The 20812-nt window shown below is 36.1% G+C and overlaps 4 protein-coding genes across 6 annotated transcripts; 2 read left to right on the top strand and 2 right to left on the bottom strand.

Moving 5' to 3' along the window:
• Positions 1 to 1847: 1847 nt before the first annotated feature.
• LOC108984950 (increased DNA methylation 3) lies at positions 1848 to 5726 on the bottom strand. 2 transcript variants are annotated; one of them, XM_035682932.1, is made up of 3 exons: positions 5563 to 5726; positions 3399 to 4348; positions 1848 to 2481 (listed from the first exon to the last, which is right to left on the bottom strand). In XM_035682932.1, exons 2-3 carry the CDS (start codon positions 4330 to 4332, stop codon positions 2246 to 2248), a joined length of 1170 nt encoding a protein of 389 aa, XP_035538825.1. In that variant the 5' UTR covers positions 4333 to 4348; positions 5563 to 5726; the 3' UTR covers positions 1848 to 2245. The 2 variants fall into 2 exon arrangements, with proteins under 2 accessions (XP_035538825.1, XP_035538826.1); XM_035682933.1 differs by lacking the exon at positions 5563 to 5726 and adding an exon at positions 4825 to 4868.
• Positions 5727 to 7904: 2178 nt separating this feature from the next.
• Positions 7905 to 9239, top strand: LOC108984946 (heavy metal-associated isoprenylated plant protein 28-like). The gene is made up of 3 exons (XM_018957055.2): positions 7905 to 8179; positions 8474 to 8546; positions 8763 to 9239. The coding sequence occupies exons 1-3, from the start codon at positions 8174 to 8176 to the stop codon at positions 8957 to 8959; spliced, it is 276 nt and encodes a 91-aa protein (XP_018812600.1). The 5' UTR covers positions 7905 to 8173; the 3' UTR covers positions 8960 to 9239.
• A 1320-nt stretch (positions 9240 to 10559) lies between these two features.
• Positions 10560 to 13677, top strand: LOC108984948 (short-chain dehydrogenase/reductase family 42E member 1). The gene is made up of 5 exons (XM_018957059.2): positions 10560 to 10831; positions 11250 to 11592; positions 12022 to 12293; positions 12522 to 12718; positions 13119 to 13677. The coding sequence occupies exons 1-5, from the start codon at positions 10642 to 10644 to the stop codon at positions 13551 to 13553; spliced, it is 1437 nt and encodes a 478-aa protein (XP_018812604.1). The 5' UTR covers positions 10560 to 10641; the 3' UTR covers positions 13554 to 13677.
• Positions 13678 to 13995: 318 nt separating this feature from the next.
• On the bottom strand, positions 13996 to 19650 carry LOC108984947 (AT-hook motif nuclear-localized protein 10). 2 transcript variants are annotated; one of them, XM_018957058.2, is made up of 6 exons: positions 19483 to 19650; positions 18352 to 18900; positions 17441 to 17493; positions 16018 to 16149; positions 14869 to 15030; positions 13996 to 14590 (listed from the first exon to the last, which is right to left on the bottom strand). In XM_018957058.2, the coding sequence occupies exons 2-6, from the start codon at positions 18866 to 18868 to the stop codon at positions 14348 to 14350; spliced, it is 1107 nt and encodes a 368-aa protein (XP_018812603.1). In that variant the 5' UTR covers positions 18869 to 18900; positions 19483 to 19650; the 3' UTR covers positions 13996 to 14347. The 2 variants fall into 2 exon arrangements, with proteins under 2 accessions (XP_018812603.1, XP_035538687.1); XM_035682794.1 differs by lacking the exon at positions 19483 to 19650 and adding an exon at positions 18991 to 19147.
• Between the last annotated feature and the right edge of the window lie 1162 nt (positions 19651 to 20812).

The following is a 20812-nucleotide window of genomic DNA, read 5'->3' as shown; positions in this document are numbered from 1 at the left end:
ACCTTACCATTCTCTCGGTCTTGTTTGCTCTTATTCATGGATCACAACTCCATCGTTATCTTCACTCTTATTTGCTTTATGCTTGCTTCATTCTGGGTTTCTTTTCTGGGGTTTGCTTCGGTTTCAATTCAAAATGCTTGATTTTTATTTATTTTGATTAAAGGGATGGGGGTCTTGATGAAGCCGCAAGCAATACTGGATGGAGGCCTAATAAGAGCTTTGATGAAGCCGATAAGCACGAAACCTATAGGAAAAAAGAGTTTTCGTGTTTTCTTCTGTTTGTTTTTTTTTTAATAAAACAAGCTGACATCAGCTAGGGTGCAAGAATTCGTGTGCCAGTTCGTCTGTAGGTAGCAAAATTGTACAAAAATATACTCTAAATATTTCATATTTAGGTTTGAGTAATGCTAGATACAGTTAATGATTGTGCAAGTATCGCGCACTCTTTTTAAAAATAGTGGGTTCACTATTAAAAATTTAATTTTTCCTGTGAGTTCCATATTACTCACTTTTTTCAAAAAGAGTGCGAGATGCTTATGCACTTTATGACTACAAATATCATTTCTCTTTAAGTTTTGTAGCTTTGATATAATCAAAACCCTAGGTATTTTTCAGTTATTTATTAAAAAAAGACAAAGAAATGAGAATATAAAACAGTTCATGATGACAAGTAAATAAGGTTGAAGAATCGTATACAAATAATTATGATATTCAAAAATATTACTGGCGAGTAAGGCAGGCGGGTAAAACGATCGTTTTACCGATCGACGATCTCTTCAGTGTGCGCACGAGAGGAGTATGGGTTGTTGGAGAGAAACTACATAGGTCAGTGCAGCTCTAGCGGATGGAATTAACACAAATCGGTGTTTGCCTCATCAAAGTCCGTCTCTCTGATGCTACTTGGCGAGAAGTGATCTCCACAAATTAAATTTAATTGATGTTTTACCCACTCAACAACTTTGTAGCACAATATTTAGAATTGAGGTTATTCTAATTATTGATAAGACCAAGAAAAATTATATTCTTAAGTGGTGTGTAGAGTATATTTAGTAAAATGTTTACATGATATAATTTGATTTGAAATATAAATTCTAAAATTTGAATCTTACAAACTAAAGATGCTACTTGGCTAGAAGTGATCTCCGCAAATTAAATCAACTGATGTTTTACCCACCCAACAACTTTGTAGCATAATGTTTAGAATTGAGGTTATTCTAATTGTTGATAAGACCAAGAAAAATTCTATTCTTAAGTGGTGTGTAAGGTATATTTAGTAAAACGTTTACATGATGGATAGTGTGTCCTGCACCACACACTAACATGTAATTTATCATTTTTGTGTAAGTACGTTTTTAAATAGAATGACAAAAATGACAAATCACATGTTAATGTGTAGTGTGAGAATGATAAGTAGCATTTTTTATAAACTCTAAAATGAAATAGCTTCAATGGTTAGACGAAGAAATTATTAAAGTATTCGTGTCAAAATTAATATTGTCTTAAAAATTATTAAATTAATTATTAAATATTGTTGCTATTGTTTAAATAGAAATACAATTTCACAATAGTAAACTCACAAACTGATATGATTTAATGTACTACATTATATTATAAAAATATTTTTACTATAAAATAAATCTAACACATCACATAAAAAAAATCAAATTACAAATATACTTTTATAAAATCCCTAGAACACTTATCTTATTTAAAATTAAACTTTAGAATTCGACAAACAATCAAGAAGATTTTGTCACAATATTTAATATGAAGTACACATTAATTATGGATAATGTCATGTCGAGTCGAAAATCATGGCCGTGTAGCTGTGGACTTCCCAAGGCAGTCACCAAAACGGTGACGTTTTCCATTTTACAAAGGTGTTCAGCCAGTAACGTAAGTACAAGGTATAGTTAAGGATACACAAATGCTGAAATCAAATTACCCAAAATCTCCATGAGATAATCGAATAACTAACTAGTATGCAAAAACTGAAAAGTTACAACTTCTACATCATATGCAAAATAGCAAACTACCTACGGTTGACTTTGTAAGCACACTCTGCATTTTAATAAATCTCCATATTTTTGCTTCACCTTCTTGAAACCAATGTCCCCATGCAACTTTGAATGCTATGATCAGCATACCTTTGAGTAATTACACATAAGAACAAAACTCGAGCAACCTCCATCTTCCTATGGCACACAAACCACAGGAGCTAAAGCATGTACCTAAAACCATTGCATCACTCTTGTTTTAAAATAACAGCTTCAAAAATGCCGTCGGATCTGAAGTTAGGAGCAAAGAGCCTTGGATCAACAGGTCCTGGAAGACTGAATGAGAGCGTGAATGGTCCAGGCGGGCATAGTTGCTGGAATTCCATCTCGAAAACACGGCAGGGTTTCTTTATAGTTCTTCCACCCGATGTTATCCCTCGGAGGTGAACCTTCCCATTAGATTCAATCTCACAGCTGAACTGACCTGCTACAACAAATGATATTAATCGCATCTGCATGACAGAAATGGGAGCAGGGACTGCTGTTCCTCATCTTCTAGGCAATATTTTATTCTCACTTAGTAAATCTGAGAAATTGTGTAAAAGAGAGGAAATAATAGAATTGAGAAGAGTCATCAAGCACTTTGCTGTAGTAACATTAAGGGAAGTGTGTCAGTACGATGGTCAACATAAAAAGGAATTGTTGTGTTTAAAATACCACCCATACCCTGCTGGAAAAAAAGCACACAACACCTATCCATTGAAAATTAGCAATAGCTTTCCTTTTCTTCACACCAAGTGTGGGGATGAGAGACAGGTGAGGTCTGTGTTCAAGCCCGCAAGGCCACTTAAACCCTCAGGGCTTGTCACGAACTAAAGACTATTTTTTATTGATTTTTATATCTAGATATGAACCCCATGACATTATTGGACTGACCATAGGACGTTTTATTCTTCTATTAAAAAGAAACACTTGAGAGGAAATGCTGTCCACAGACTATAAGCATCACTGACCAGGATACACAGACTAATCTAGAATGTAGCCTCTGCACATATTGGGTGCAAGTCCCATCTCACCTTCTGAGTCCTCAGAGGACATCTCCACCAGGACAACCACAGGGATCCATAATTTATCAAACAAATAATGTGCAGAAGCAGAAAGCACTAAGCAGATGATTTAAATTTGCTATATGGTGGATAAAAAGAATTCCTCACTGATGCACCCAAGTTATACTAGGTGCACTTAGAGATTATTTTGGCTTTCCCTTACCCATAAGTTCAGAGGAGGTCCCCTGTTAGGATGACCACACAAACATAATGCCCATACAAATTACCCCCTATCATAATTATTAAATCTTTCCAGGAATAATTAAAGGGCTATGAGGAGAGAAGACAATCATACAATTGTCCTTCTTGACCCCTGGTAGAGCAACTCGGAATAAATATGCATCTTTGCTGATACCAATGTCCACGGTACCAACAGGTGGCCCAACCATCCCTCCTCTAGCAGTCCCAGTCAAAACAATAGCAGCAGGGGAGTTGCAATCTTCTACATTTGGAATAGTGAGAAGAGGCATCATGACAGGCCCATCCAGTTTATAAGTCCTCTGGAGAGTTCCTCTTTTACTTTGATGTTTTGATATGGGCATTGACCGAGGGTCACAGCAGTGCCTTCTCTTGCATTTTTGTTGAAATCTTACTGGTGAATCACCATTGCCCTTTGTAGTGTATTCTGAGGCTGCCTCCATACCATTCATGCAATTCTGCTCGCCATTGCCATTGCCAGCTCGGTACTCGTATTTGTAACACAAGGCTTCATCCATATCTATCTTCAAATTATCTAAACCTAATAAGTATTTGAACCTTTCCAGATCCTCCTCTTTCATATGTACTATAATAGGATCATTAATAAGTACAATTCCTTTCACAATCCTGAAGCTCGCTGGGAACCATATTTGTTTATGAAGATTCAAAGGAAAAATACTTGTGAAGTGCTTACGTTCCTCTATTGACCCAGGACTTAATGAAGGAAGGTTGCCCTTTATATACATATGCAACATATTTGGTTTTAAGACCAGGCCAGGATTAGCATTCCTCAGGATATAATAATATAACCTCTCTAATAGAGAAATGCTGATATATGAAGCACCCAGATCACTCAAAGTATATGGTGCTAAACCTTTGATTAATCTTTGAGCTGCTGAGCACCTTGGGTTATCAGACTTGACATCGGGGCCAAAGCAAGTGCTCATTATGAAGTTAAGCACAAAGTGCTGGTCATCGAATGATTGTTGGACTGAGCTTTCAGAACTTCCATTTTTCTCTTCCAAGCCCATTCTTTGAACTAGCCTCCTGTATGGTTGTGAAACACGTAAACAAAGAAGCAAGATCAGTATTTTTTTTCCCTGTCAAGAAGCACAAGATTACAATTTCTGGTCAAGATATGTCAATCTTATGTTGACTCTGACTGTCATTATTGTTAACTGAAATGCAGCAAAAATCTAGTAGATTATCTTTGTCTCCTTTAACATAAATGATTCCTCTAGGTTTACTGAATGCAATCTTGCAATAATGGAAGAAATGTTATATTGTCAACCAGGTGAGAGGGAAGTTTGGTATCAACCATGGGCCTAAGTGTGACCTGTTAGCCCATACGTAAGTACTGTGACGACGTGATGAAGTGAGTACTACAATTGTTTCAAGCAAGAAAACAGTCAGTCCTAGGCAGGTAAGTAGTCGCTTATATAAGAATTAAGAAAATCAATGTCAGCCATCCATGTGAGATCCCACCTACAATAGTGATGGTACTTAACATATGAAAGTCTTACCAGAGGAGCAAATTTAGGATTGGGAAAACCAGCTACCCCCCAGTCAGCTACCCCCCAGTGCTTGATGGTTGTGATCATCATCATCCTCTGCCCTGGGTTTGAACAAGTCAATCCCTTTTGTGTGTCTCACTAAGAAGTAAAATCTGCACTAACTTCATGATCTTAGTCTAAGATTTGTAGATCAAATCTCTCCCTTTTTATGGATAAGTAATCTTTAGATAAAATCTCACCATGATGAAGATGAATTGTGGTACACTAGCTGTTTAGGCTTTTCCTTTATGAAAATCCATATACTACATACTCATACCAAATAGGTGCAGATGTTAGTGTCAGCTCCCTCTCTTCTTCTAAAAGACACACCTGTTGGCCTACCAAAAACCCAGTTTCTTATGAACCTAGTCAAGTCTATAAAACTATCACAAATCTATCTCACTTGGAAGTATCAAGTTGTGCTTTCACAATGCTCTGCACTAAACTCAGTGGAAGTCAAAGCTATAGTCTCCCTTCACAGACCACAATTCCGTATACAAAAGACATATTTTCCAACACAAAATAGTACGTACACTAACTGCAGAAATTCTCAGAGGAAACGGGCTCAACCTTTTCAATTCAACATTTAGTTATATATCCATGCATTGCAATGATAAAACGGGATTTCAAAACTAAACCATTAAAAAGAACCGTACAAAATTATTAAAAGTGAGATATGTAACTTTAGCGTCTCTATAGCGCGAAAACCTGAAAATTGGTGAGCATTTGGTTTTGCATTCACGGAATGGGCTCAGAACGGTTTTGTCCTCGTCCCGCTGCTAAGTTGGAAGGGGAAGCTTGGGTGTTTGCTTGTTTTACTGCGAAAATCACACAGATTTTGGTCTCTACAGAGTCCAGAGGCTATACGAGTTGGGTTTCCGAGTGCGGTTTGTCACGACTCACGACCATATGAGCCTCATGCGGTCCACTAGCGGTTTTCACCATCGGGTCTACTTCAGAAGAAGATCAATCGGTCCAGAGGATGCATCGTTGATGATATGATTTTAATTTATAAAAAAATTAAAAATAAAATATCTTGCAAATGAGTTATTCTATTCTAAAACATGTCATTCATATTATTTAAATAATTAGATTAATTAATTTATAATATTTAAATTTTAAAATTTATTTTCCAATTCAAACTATATTACGTAAGTATTTAATATGTGTTATTCAAAACGACGTAAAAATAAATTTTTATTACAAATTAAAACTTGTTATCCACACTGACTTTCAAATAGAAAATATTTTTTAATAATATTAGATTCTACAAGATTATTTAGACCTCTTTTGATTATACATATGAAATAAGATAAAAGTTAAAAGTTGAATAAAATATTATTAGAATATAATTTTTTAATATTATTTTTATTTTAAAATTTAAAAAAGTTGAATTGTTTATTGTGTGTAGAGTTTGAAAAAATTATAATAATTATATGAGATGAGATGAGATGAGATGAGTTGAAATAGTTTTTATAACCAAACGAGACCTGAAGAGGTTTGAATAGTAAGTTAAAATAACATGAGATGAGATGAGATAAAAGTTACAGTGTTTTACATCTCTCGTTGAATTAGAATATCAAATTATAGAATTGAATACAATGTTAGTTCCCAATATCTGGTTCAAAGCACATTGAGTTGAGTTAGGAAACATGGTAAACTTTAAGAAACTGTGAGGCCCATCCATTAAGGTACCCCTAATGGAAATATAATACCCTTGACCATCTGTCAACGACTCAACACGTTGGAAATGTAATACCTTTAGGTCTTAAAATATCATTACATTATCATACAACATGAACCATGACGAAACTTTGACGAGAACGCCCGGGATTTGAATTTATCTTGTATTCTAATCTTTCTATACTGTGTAATTGAAACTTTAGACCCTCATTGCTTTTATCGCCGGGAAATATTCAAACCTCATGACTTCCGTCTACAAGAGTTGTCCCACGTTTGTCTACTACTAGTTCGTTTAGGAGTGCATCACACTCATCTGCATTCCCCACAATAGATCAGAATGCGGCGCGTCGACAGCAAGTCGTTTAAAAAAAGCACAAGGTATGACCAACATGATATGATGATGATGCATGCGATGTGATTCTCAAGAAATGTCAGTATATATAGAAGTTCGAGACGCAGATTCATTCTAAATTAAAGAAAGTACTCCTTCATTCTTCTTGTTGATCCCAAACTCCCAAGCATTCGGGATTTGAATCTTTGTCGGGCCCTATCCATCCAGCTTTTTGTATGTTTCTGATGATCAATATTATCCCGAGTCGTAGCTGGAAATGACATATATTTTATCAGGTTGATCGATGATTGTTGTAGGGTTACTTAGACCAAAGAGTAATCCCCCACACAAGTACATGCGCACAGTGTCTTTAGTTCCTGACTTTTAAGAAGCAATCTGTGTTTGAATGACTATTTATCATTGGGATTAATGCAGAGAGCCAGAGATCATCTTCTGTTCATCATTGCTCTCTAAGGATACTCATACAATACCCAAAAATACCAAACTTGCTGTGTAGTTTATTATTTCTTGAGCTTGTTGAAGTTTTTATTCTCTTTTCCTTTTCATGATTTGCCCTTTTCCTTTTTTCCATTTTGCAATGTGGACGATCACTGATTCACTGTGTGTGTCATACGCTGAGTGTAACCCAACAAGGAAAGAGTTCACTTTATCACGAAAAGAACGGTGAAGACGTGCCATATTTCATGACTTAGTCGCAACTTTACCAATCTGTTGGCTTAAAATGGAGGGATTAGATCATCTGATCAGGAATGAAGCATCTGATCTAGATGTGGGTTTATACTTGTTTACATTTTTCCTACAAAGAATCCTAAATTCCCAACCCATATATATCCCCAAGAAAAAGTGAAGTTGGACCCGTCAAAGCCAATCATTTCAAATGCTTGAGACTCACATTGCTTTGCGCAGACGCGAAAGCCTTGAAGCTTGAGCTCTCACAAGTACTACTAAACCCTTTCTCCATGTTAACCGTTTTCTTGTTTTCTGGTTTTGTGTCTGGTTGTGATTCACTCTTTGAAAAAGCAAAGCAGACAAAGCAGATGATTTCTCCTAGTTCTAGACTTCTAGTAGCAGACCCCAAAACCAGGACCGACTTTATTGTTTACTCCAACTACTTTAACTCCTTTGTCTTCTCTCCTATATGTATATAAGTCCCTGGCATTCCCTGTCTGTCTCATTCATTAATTCCCCACCTAAGCCTAATCCCTTGTCTTTGTTTCACTTTATTGCACCACTCCCATCAGCAGTATCTCATCGACTTACCATATTTCCAATCTAGAGTTTTGAATGGAGGTAAATTATTGCAAAAGTGGAGTTTCACAGCATTTTATGTCACAGTTTACATGCATGTAATACAAGCTAGGATGCGAAACTAGTGTGTGAAAGAAGCGTTTTCCTTGATTTTCCCTTCATATTTGCACGTAGATGCACTTTTTCTCTTGTCACTCCACTCAAGACTTTGCAGTGGCCATTTATATGGTCTTGCATACACTGATTTAAATTACGTTCCACTGCATTAAATACCCTTTACAATTGTTGTGTCTGTAGCATGCCCAAGTTTAGCCTAATGCATAGCTTTGCATGCAGACTGTAGAATTGAAGGTGGATATGGTCGGCATACATGAGAAAAGATTGAGGAAATGCTTGTCAAAATTGAAAGGTACGTATATTATTCAGTAAAGCGTTTTGAAAACAGCCAAATCATGCAGATAATCAAACTGCATGGCAATCATTTTATTCAAGATTGCAGTCTTGATTTAGCAGAACAAGTCCCACAAACATTGGTTTCATGAATCATTAATTGCCCATTTTGTTTTTTGTTCATCAAATGATCTGGGTTGTGTGGTTGATTGATTGGTGATCATATGAATAATAGGTATAGAGAAGGTGGAAGTTGATGCAAACAGTCATAAGGTGGTGGTCACAGGATATGCACATCGGAACAAAATCCTTAAAGCAGTAAGGAGAGGTGGTCTGAAAGCTGACTTCTGGTCTGCCCAAAATGAGCTTCTCAGTGCTTATGCCAGTGCCAGTTATGGAAGCTTGAGATTCAACAACTTCAACTTGTTTTAGAAGTTTTTTATTCCCCATTTTCCTTTCTTTTCGTTTCGTTTCTCTTCTATACTCTTTGTTGCATCATATACGAAGGTCATGTCTATCAGTCATGTCTTCGTTTTTCCATTTTTTCTTCTAAATATCTGTCATCTTTTTCTTTTACAAAAGAACTGTCCCATGTTCAATGAAGATACATACATAGAGTGAAATGGAAGTCTTCAAGTTTTGCTGCTTTGCCAAGTGATGTAGACCTGATATGGTATTAAATTAAAAAGCCTTTTGAATTATGTACTGGGAATTGAGGGATTTTTTATTTATTTTATTTTTTTATGAATAGACATGAAAAGAAGATTTCCGTAGGACAACCTTTTCTCTGGCCTCTCCAGCCTCCGGGTCTTCGAGAACTTCTTTCTCACGCATATATACGAAGCGAAGCCACCTGGATGGTTTGGATTTTAAAATCATCTTAATTATTATAATTTTTTTAAAATTTTTAAATAAAATATAATAAAATTTTAAAATAAAAATAATATTTTAATAAAATTTATTCAACTTTTAATTTTCATCTCAACTCATTATTCAAACCACCCACTCTAAGTATATGCACTAGTGCAAATGACTTTTTATTCTCTCGTTTTTATTTATTTTTTTTCTTTTAAATATTTTTTAAACATAATTAATCATTAAATAAATAAATAAATAAAATATATGAGTGAGCGTGTTTGAAAATTATACTAACATTTTCCTGTACAATATATCCCTTCTTTCGTATGAATAGACAAAATTCTTAATTTTATGGATTAATTATATCCATTTTGAGAAACTATCAGATTTCTTAATTAAGATTAAACAATCTTTATGGTATGTTAGTCTAGTACTACACTCTTTTTGAAAAAAATAAAAAAAAAAATTTTAAATTTATAATAAAAAATTTATTTTTTAAAAATAGACTTTATTTTTTTTTAACGAGAGTGAACGAGACTTGTATTTCTCTAAAATTAAATAAAAAGTCAAAGAAAATACCAAAGAAAGCATTTTAAAAGACGAAACGAGACCTAACGAAAGAAGGAAATAATAATCTCATCGCCATACTATCCCTCTTCTTGTGTAATAAGACCATTAGGATTAAACGTAAAATTAGTCTTTTGTTTTTGTAAATATTAAAAATTTAAAATTGAGGAACTAGTTTTTTATTTTAGTTATAATTAAAAAAAATATAACATTAATATTTTTTAGCATAACTAATATGTAATCCTTTCAATATGTAAAAAGTAAGACTTTTAATTTAAACAGATTTTTGCTGCATTTGAATGTAAATGATTTTAGATGATTTGAATTTATTTGTAAATAATAATATTTTATAATTTTTATTAAAATATATTAAAATATAAATAGATTGAAATGTGTATTTAAATGTAAAAAATAGATTAAGATAGATTTAACGTTTTATAAAAAATTAATAAGATAAATCTCATTAGTTTAGCTGAATTTGTGTTCCAAAGATTGCGTTTATCTTTCTCATTTTAACACTTCGACACGAAAATCTACAACCTGGACAACTTTTCAAAGGTGGCAAGTAGCCAGGTGGCGCCGCATGTCTACAACACAACAGCTGGCTCCCCCATTTGTCACGTCTACAAGCGAAAGACAGAGGCCCTCTCTCTGTGTGAGTAAACGGATCTCCCAGAGAGAGAGAGAGAATGCATTTGAGCGAGAATGAAGGAATCGAAGGAAACACCTTCGTGGTGACCGGTGGGCTCGGATTCGTGGGGTCCGCGCTCTGCTTGGAGCTTGTGAGAAGAGGTGCTCGCCAGGTCCGAGCCTTTGACCTCCGCACCTCATCCCCTTGGTCCCAGCATCTCAGCAACCGTGGCGTCCACTGCATCCAGGGTCCGATCCTCTGCCTTTTCTTGTTCTTGTTCTTTTCTCTGCAAGCCTTATCCGCCAATTGTCCTTTGGAGCCCTGTATTGATTGACTAGTGACTACTTTGAAATTTACGTCTTGTCGATTTTTTGAAAAATAAAAATTACGGGGTAGGTATTAAATGCTTCAGATTTGGGCTATATATGACTTCATAAAATTCAGGAAGATATGGATTAAGTTGTATGTTGGGGTAGCAAAACCTGAACCTTCGAGTTAATTAGTTTTAATTATTGGAGTTATCTTAAGATATCTAGATGATTTTAAGCTGAATTGATTATAGTTTGTTTTCTTGATTACAGTTTGTTTTCTTAAACTTGTATGAAATAATAGCTCTATGGTCTTTGCGAGTCAATTTGACCCAAAATGTTTATAATGGTAATGTAGGGGATGTTGTCCGAAAAAAGGATGTTGATAGAGCTCTGCGTGGTGCGGATTGCGTTTTCCACCTGGCTTCATACGGCATGTCCGGGAAAGAAATGCTACAATTTGGTCGCGTCGATGAGGTCAACATAAATGGAACCTGTCATATCTTGGACGCTTGCCTCGAGTATGGGATCAAAAGGCTTGTTTATGTGAGCACGTACAACGTTGTATTCGGGGGAAAGGAGATTGTGAATGGCAATGAGGCCTTACCTTATTTCCCATTGGATGATCACGTTGATCCATATGGACGTAGTAAATCAATTGCGGAACAGTTTGTTTTGAAGAACAATGGTCGTCCTTTTAAGTAAGTTTTGTTTTTTTATGCTTGAATTCTCTCTCCGACATCCTCATGAGTTGTGCTTGGGTGTGGCTTCTTTGATTTAGATGTTGCTATCGGGCAGGCATGTGACTACTTGCAGAGCCATATTCATTTCAAGATTTTTATGGATAATGCACACCTGTCACAATAGTGGTGTTACTTGGCTATTACCCTGGTGGCATTACAAGTAGCATTACTCTATAAAGTAATGAGCATACTTTGTGGTGATACAATTATCAACTGATGATATCGCTGAGGATCGATTTGTAGGAAAGAAACATGGTAACAAATGAGAGAATTTGTATTGTAGCATTGCTAGTATTCTGCAATATCATGTGATGTTTAATACCATTTGTGGGTTATTCCTTTAATTAAGTTGAGCCTTTTATCTTAGTTGCGGTTTTTTTTGTGTAGGAAAAAGGACGGAAATTGTCTTTATACCTGTGCTATTCGTCCAGCTGCTATCTATGGACCAGGTGAAGAAAGACACCTGCCAAGGATAGTATCCCTAGCAAAGTTAGGTCTGCTGCCATTCAAAATTGGTGAAACAAGAGTAAAAACAGACTGGATTTATGTGGATAACCTTGTACTTGCACTAATATTGGCAAGCATGGGACTGTTGGATGACATCCCGGGGAAAGAAAGACATCCTGTTGCTGCTGGCCAGCCATACTTCGTATCTGATGGTAAGAACTAAGAACCCAATTATGCTTTCAAAGTTTTTTGCCTTTGTTCCTCCAACACCTGAATTAGAACTAGTGGTAAACTGGCGCTTTATCCTTGGGAAAATTTCTCATAAGCTGGAAATTAAAGAAGCTTTTCTTTTTTCTTTTTCTTTTTTTTTAACTGCATCTTAAGTTATATAGATCATGAGAACGATGCTTAAACTGTGAACGGAAGAACTCTTTTCACAGGCTCTCCGGTGAACACTTTTGAATTCATCCAACCTCTGCTCAGAAGTTTGGATTATGACCTGCCAAAAGCTTCCTTGTCTGTTTCCCTTGCACTTCGGCTAGGGAAGATTTTCTGGGCAGTCTATACGATATTGTATCCATGGTTGCATCGATGGTGGCTTCCTCAGCCATTGATCCTTCCTGCTGAAGTATACAAGGTTTGTTCCATCTTTCTTGCGTACTCAAATTCTGGTTCGTATATGGGTCCAGTGTTGTATTCTAGTCGTACTCTTTTCATGAGATCTGACTATTCTTTAGTCCAGGCTTCATCTTTGGCTCCCTTTGTAGGTCATATAGTTGATAAAGCATAATGCGGTAGAATCTAGATTAGGAGTTTGTTTCAGTATAGCATTTAAGATGGTCATCATTCTATGCTAACCTGGATGAATCGATTGCTATTGAATGTTGGTAGTTTATATCATTATTCTTCTTCAATATTTAACTGTAAAGATACCATGGAGTTCCTTTCTTTTTGGTTTAGTAAGTAATGATGAATTTGGTTACTGTGCCTGTTTATATTTTTATGACATATTTGCTGAATCTGTCACCCATTGACAGGTTGGTGTTACCCATTATTTCTCCTTCCTTAAAGCAAAGGAGGAGCTTGGCTATGTTCCAATGGTTACTCCTCGAGAGGGCATGTCTGCAACCATATCTTATTGGCAAGAGAGAAAGAAGAAAACTCTTGATGGGCCTTCTATATATGCGTGGCTAGTCTGTGTTATTGGAATGAGCATACTGTTCTGTGCTGCTTTCCTACCAGACATAGGACCTGTGCCACTCTTCAGAGCTATCAGTCTTACCTTCTTACGGTCAATGAGGACAGTAAGGTTGGTGTTTCTTCTCTCGGCAGCAGCACACGTCAGTGAGGCCATATACGCATGGTACCTTGCAAAAAGGGTGGATCCCGCAAATTCAAGAGGGTGGTTTTGGCAGACTTGTGTCCTTGGGTTCTTTTCATTGCGTTTGCTGCTGAAGAGAGCTAGGAAATAAAGAGCACTTTAATCGTGTTATCGTATGGTTATGGACAACCTCTTTAGTTTTAAACATAATAGAAACAAATGTGATCCTCTCGTGATTGATATACATTTAAAAGCTGCAGCATCAAAATTTGACATGCCTCTTTTTTTTTTTTTAATAGGAATTTGACATGCCTTTTTAATATGTGAGAATCGCATGTTTTTTTAACGAAGGAACACTTGATAATTTAAACTTAAATAGATGATTTGAAGGGAGTTTCCTCCAACCTATTTTGGAGAAAAATCCTGTACATTCTCGTGACACGTGCATGCTTTATCTCCCACATAAGCGCAGACACATCATTCATGGTGTAGAGAGTTGTTGTGTGCCAGGCTTCTGTATTAGATGCGAGCAACTCGCGGACCAAACCCACAAACAAAAGGACAGGCAAATAAAAAGCAGAGTCTACGCCACGTTCAGATCGAGAAAATGGGTACAATTTTATAACCATAATAACGAAACACCTGGAAAGTCAATTACAACTGACGGCCAACAACAAACTACATTAACCTAGAAATTCCTAAAAGCAAGAGGAGCTTCCCTCTAATTTCTAACTTACAACCTCAAAGTGCAAAGGGCACCTATCACTAACTGGATGGCACTGGCAAAAGCCAAGAATGCCATGCTAGAAACCATTCTACAGTCCTTATTCTACCAAACTTACTACACAAGGCCTGGGGTCTAAAGGCCTAATAGTAAATTAAACACAACATCAGAGTCCATGCTTACTACACAAATCAGTGGAAATACAAGAGTTACAAGGGTGTTTACTTCCATGGCAGGTTAGACATGCCCTGCGTGTTACTGTTATTGCAGGCTCCTGTACTATGGTTATGAGGGCTACCAGGTCCACCAGAGGATTCGCTGAGAGTCCCACGCGATGGTGGGCTGCTAGCCCCAGTAGGCCCACCACCACCGGGGGCAAGCTTTGATGGGGCATTCAAGGGTTCCATCTGGTTTGACGACTTTGATTCCTTCCGACCATCTGCAATAAAACTCCCGACGACTACCTGCAATGGGAAAGGCTTAATATCACTGGTTCCCTTATAGTGAAAGACCTTATATGCTTAAAGTACATAAGGGCACATAAAACGAGAGGAACTATTAATGGTGTGAATTCTTCAAATTACCATAGCATAAAAAATCATCTCATTTGTTATTTGTGTCTCACATGATTTGCAAAATGAGATTAAAAACAGTTGGCACCGCACTAGTATTTCTTACAAAGTACCCCCAACAATTGAGAATTAAGAAACAAATGAATAAATGAAACAAAAATATAATGCACCTGAACAGGTGATGCAGCCGTAAGAAGGCCTGCCACGCCACCACCTAAAACACGCCCATCAGGGCCAGATAAAGACACACTCAAACCCCCAGTTCTGCTCCGGTGACCACCATTTTCAGATAACAAGAATGAACCGGAGAGGGACAGAATTTCAAATCGCCCCTGCGTGGTACAAAACAAAATATTCAAAAGATGTGAAGCTATTCATCTGGCTATATGCAAACAATGAGCCCAAAACCCCTCATAACTGTAAATGTGTGGCAAAGGGGTCATGTAATTGGAGGGCAATAATATCTAAGTGAAGCTAAGCTAAGGCCAAGGAGCTAAAAAAATATAAAGATTTGTTCTACTTTTGACCAAAAAGTACAGGTAAGTTTAACCCTATTTACAGCCATCTAAGTAAAAATTGAATATGCCAATGTTCAGTATAGCCTTTACAGATTACCAAGCTCTGCCCAGAGTATACAATGCAGCACTTTGGTAACCACGTTTCAAAGACTGATATTGAGACAACCCCCCCCCCCCAATTAAAAAAAAAAAAAAAAACCCACCCAAAAAACAAAGTACCAATAAAGTAGAACAGATCGCATCAAAGATTATACTTCAACCTTGATTCCAGGAAGGACCCAAAATGAGGGAAAGAATCTTTAAAAAAAACTAAAAAAAAAAAAATAGGTGCTCTATTTACATTTAACAGTATTCAAGAATTTCCAGAGAAACCTATGCGACCCTTCCCAAGGAAGATTGTTATAAAAAAAAAAAGATTGTTACCAGGTAAAATGTGCTTTACATATTATGTAATTCTCTTTGTTTTCAAGTTTTCCTCTACTATACACTAATCTACATCACATAGAAAACCACCGAGGAATATTGTTAGGTAAAACATGCTTGGTTATAGAAGCAATGGGTTTGATGATAAAACTGCTCTTGGAGATGTATTTTGTCTTTCTCCCCATCAATACCTTAATTTTTTTTTGCCGGTCATCAATAGCATAAATACCAATGCAATTGCCAAACCCCATCAATATTAGGATATTCATGTCACTTCTAGAAATAGTTAGCAGGTCTAGATGCTGGCACTTAAAAATTACAAGTCCGCCTCGTATTAAGGGAAATGCCAGCAGATAGGTTGTTAGATAGCTCACAAACCTCGTACGTTACAGTTCCACCAGAAGTGGCCGGTTGGCGGAGCGTCACATTGGATATGGCTCCATTTGCTGACAGGATGCAGACAGCCCTAGGACCATGCTGAGAAAATGACATTATTTTCGACGATACATCCTGGAAACCAAAATATGCAATGTTGAATTCCCTCTAATTGATTAATCTTTCAGGAATATAAGTATATATAAATCTACAAAATGCAAGCACCGTAAAAGTTGGAATATATGAAGAAGGATGATCTAATTACTCAAGCAGCATAGTAAAGAATTTCTGAAATGTAAAGAAGAATCACGTGTTAGGGAAAACCCATTTATTTTTGCATCTAACACTTGACAAGAACAACTTGTCACTGGAATCTGGTCATCACATCACCAACACCACACCCTTAATGATAGAACAAAGAGAATGGTTCAAGCTTCTTCTTTTGCTTGGTTCCAGAATTAGTAAAACTGGTCCTAATATTCATGAACTAGCAGCACCTAGATTCATTTGTGGAAGCAGTGGGACCTGTAGAAAATAGGTTTGTAAGAGCAAAATTTTGAGACATATTCTTATTTCTGAGAAATGTTATTTTGGTTTTAGAAAAAGTGGTGGGGTCTCCTAAAATTGTGTTTGAGTAAGTTTTTTTTTTCAGTCATGGAAACTGTGGCAAATACAGAGAGAAAATTTGAGAGAATTTTTATGGTACTTTTTCTTCATAAGTAACAACACCACTTATTAGTAAAGCATTGGGGGCACAACCCAAGTACACTGGAGGCATACAGAAGGGAATGCCTAATATAAGGAAAGTTAGGGAAGCAAGAGCTAGTTGAATCTATAAAGGATTCAAAACAGGAGTTGTCCTGGACCATAGTCCACTCGTACAAAGAAACTTACACGCTGAATTTGCACTATTCCTAGATACAACAGAATGTTATTCTGGTGTTTCCTTCTTTTTCTTCTTCTTCTTCCTTTTGGTATTTAGGCAGAGAAAATTTGCTCAAAGTTGCCAAGATCCACCTCCTATTTAACAGTCTAACCCACTCTATAAGACATAACACTCTAAATAACTAAATAAACAATTCACCACACTAAATTTCTTTTTTTTTTTTTTTTTTTTTTTGGGGAGTATTAACCACATTACTTCATTTCCATATAGTCATTGCTAGTTCCAAAAAATAAAAGACACATAAATCAAGCCTTCATCTACAACTCATGTTGAGTATATCATGATGTAATTAAGATGACTGAGCTACTAGAAGAAACATAAAGATGCATATAACAGTTAGTTAAATGGCACAGGGCAACATATATACTCCAACGCAACTTAATAATTAAAGACCATACTTCAATGATGCTCGAATGAAACATAAAAAAGAATGTAAAGATCTATGAAAACGTAGGAAAAGATAAAAACAGATGGACAGACCTCTCCAGTTTTCACAGTGATAACATGGGGAGTAAACCCAACACCTGCTGATCCTGCAAACAGAAAATCTCCATGAAATATTTAATATGACACAGTAATTTAATAGCTCAATAGCACATAAAAACTATATTGCACTAAATATGAAACCAATAAAGGGGAATTTCAATACATTGCACAAAAAGAACCCATTAGACAAACAAAGATTCCTTATTTTCTGTTGTTTTTTGTTTGACATATTATATTCCTGTATAAATACTAGCGAGCATCTTCTGTCCTTATTTATTTATTATTATTGTTTTTGTTGTTGTTTTTGTTTTTATTATTATTATTATTATTTTGGTTTGGGAGAGAGATTTTTCAGAGAAGAAAGTTTGACTAAACTCAAAATGGCGTCATATACTGAACATGCTCAAAAACAATATAAGAAATGATCTAACAGAAATTTTTGCAATTAAAGAACATTAATTTTAAAAATATTACAACTCACAAATATATCTCTCACGTGACACGGAAATTAACAGGAAATCAAGAAAATTCCAATAGCCAAGGGTAGCAAACGGCAAACACCACACAGGGGCATATCAGTAATTTTGAATTGAGAACAGATCCCAAGCTCCAGCATAACTATATTGGACCATTGGTTTCCTATTTTTTTTAGAGAGTCGTGTGCCCTTTACAATACCAACACCAACCATTTCATTCCCTGTCAGAAATCCAACCAAAGCCAGCTGAGGCGGATAAAAACAAGTAAAGCACTCAGATAATCAAATTAAGCATGAGAGCAAGTCAAAAGGATCAGGTACACCGACCAAATGAAAGACCAATAAACTGCAAAAGAAACCAAACCCAACAAAAACCAGCACAAGTTCAAAGCAAAACCCATCTAGATTGCCAGAGAAAATAACGCTTACCCAGAGCTTCCAACTGTTGCTTCTTGCTAGAACCAGGCGGTCTGCCCCTAGCTTTCTTGAACGAAGAGGGCGAGGCTGACCCTCCAGAAGGAGGTGGAGCAGGAAGAGCAGGAGGAGAAAAGCCTCCGCTTGACTGGGTTCCGGTGACAGACTGAGGCGCAGTGGCCAGACCCACTGACATGGTGCCATCTGGCCCGTACTTCCTGGGCCTCCCTCTCTTTCTCTTCACGGGTTCACCACTACCGCCCATGCTCCCCACGTTCACATTCATCAACGCCCCAACAGCAGTTACGGCAGGGGCGGACCCACCGTCGCCGGAGGAGGGTTGGTAAGTGGGCGAGGTCGAGGCTGAGACTGAGGGCGTTGCTGACGATGCGGCGCCTACTGCATTGTAGAAGGCAGCGCCGTCGGTACTGAACGCCAACCGCATGTTCTGTACGAGCGGTTGAGTCTTCTGCTGAAGCCCGACGCTGAAGGCCTCCCTACTCGTCATCACTCCTGCCTCTGATCCTGACATCTTTCCATACAATACTGCCTGCAAACCCTAATCTGCAAAACAGAAGGAGATGAACATTGCAAATTATTGTTGGGTTATTAAAAGAGAAAACCCTAATTTACCAAGATGAGGATGATTCATACCGATAATAATCATTATAAGTAAATAAAATTCGCACTCCTGTCCTGTGAGTGAATTTAAACCAGAGAAAGTTGTGGGGGGACGTTAAAGTACTGATCTTTAATTGTAAGATTAAGAATGTAAAGCTCAAACTGAGCTCCGCCATTAAAATCCTGGACGAGAACCTTAGAGAAAATCTAGTGAAAGCTACAACGAAAATATCCTCATAATTACTGCAAAACTAGGATAAATTTTACGGGACTGAAGAGTTTTTTTTTTTTTTTTTTTTTAAACACTCGAATTTTTTCAACCTGGATCGAGAAAATTTTATTTCAAATTAAAGATTAAAGCAAAGAATAATTGGACATAATGCGGGAAGAAGCTATTTTTGAGAAAATAAAAATGCAAAATAAAAAATATTTTCATAATTCAGAAGTTAAAAGAGTTGCAAGAAAAAAAAAATACAGAAAATGAAGGAATCCCTAAAAATAACTGGAAAAATCACTGTTACTCACCAATAATTCCGAGAAAATTAAAAACAGCACAGATCGAAAATTGGAGAGAGAGGATGAAATTCCAGGGCGTTCCTGAACGGAAACGAAGAGGTAGGAGCTCCGGAGGGCTTTTTCTAAAAGGAAATGCGAGAATTCTGAATATTTATTTTTATTTATTTCTTTTTTTGTGCCTCTTCTTAGGGAAGCTTTAATTTAAAACGGGCAGGTAAAAAGCAGCCTCCCCCACCCCTAATTTGCTTTCGGACAAAACAAAAAAAATAAAATATTCATTTTAATTCGACTACCATACAAGTACTGCTTGAACATACTCGCTTGCTTTCAGTGCCACGTTTGAGATAAGCTCGAGACATCGGATAGAACTACACGTCTCATCCTCCCAGAGCGAGTAGTAAATTTTCTGTAGGCGCAGTGCTGTAGGGATTCATGGGATTTATGTCACTTAGGCTCTTGTACTTTTCTCTGTTTTTTTTTCCATTCTAAGCTATCTTCATAAAATAAAATAAATGTTAAAATTTCGAATTAGAATATCAATTTAAAAAATTATTTTCCTATTTAAAGAGATTGAAAAACTATAGGAGTAATCAGAATAATAATAATAATAATAATAGATAGGTTGTTGGTGATGGGTAGTTGGTCCATAAAAGTATATAAATATCAATAGGCAAATAATAAAATCATAGGCTAAGAAAAGTTGTTAACATCCTATACTTATATTGACTTACCGGTTAGAATTTTACTATACATCGATTACTATTTATTTTTATACTTTATATCTTATAGTTTTTTTTTATTAATAGAATGTAGAGTATGAGACAATAAATAGTGATTAGTAAAAAAATTATCTTACTAGTTATTATTAACGGATTTAATAATATTGATGCTTAATAATTATCGACAAAAAAAATAGAAAAATTAATTTATTGGAAATTTATAAAAGTAAAATATACAAATTTTAATTGTGAATTAATTATGATATGACATGTCATAATTAGAGGTTTTTCTACATTTTTTTTTTGTTCAAAAAATGTTTGTAAATTACAAAATTAGAGGTTTGTTTGAAAAATGAATCATACTTTTTTTGGAAAATGCATTAAAAGAGTGGATTTCCGATAAGTGAAAAAGAGTTTCCCATGGACAAGTGATTGCAATTAAAGACCAGAAGAAATTGAGGTCGGCTAATGTTTTATTTGATGTCATGATTACAGTGGAATCTTTTAGTAGGAAGGAAAAAGACACAAGTAATGGACAATATGACTTTTAATTACTCCTTAGGCTTCAATCCACTTTGGGAGGAAATGTGCTTATTCCTTAAAATAATAAAATAAAGACA

This window comes from Juglans regia, chromosome 11 (genome assembly GCF_001411555.2).
Source record: "Juglans regia cultivar Chandler chromosome 11, Walnut 2.0, whole genome shotgun sequence".
Lineage (NCBI taxonomy): Eukaryota > Viridiplantae > Streptophyta > Magnoliopsida > Fagales > Juglandaceae > Juglans > Juglans regia.
The sequence above is the reverse complement of the archived record's forward strand: the minus strand, read 5'-3'. Positions and strand labels throughout refer to the sequence as shown.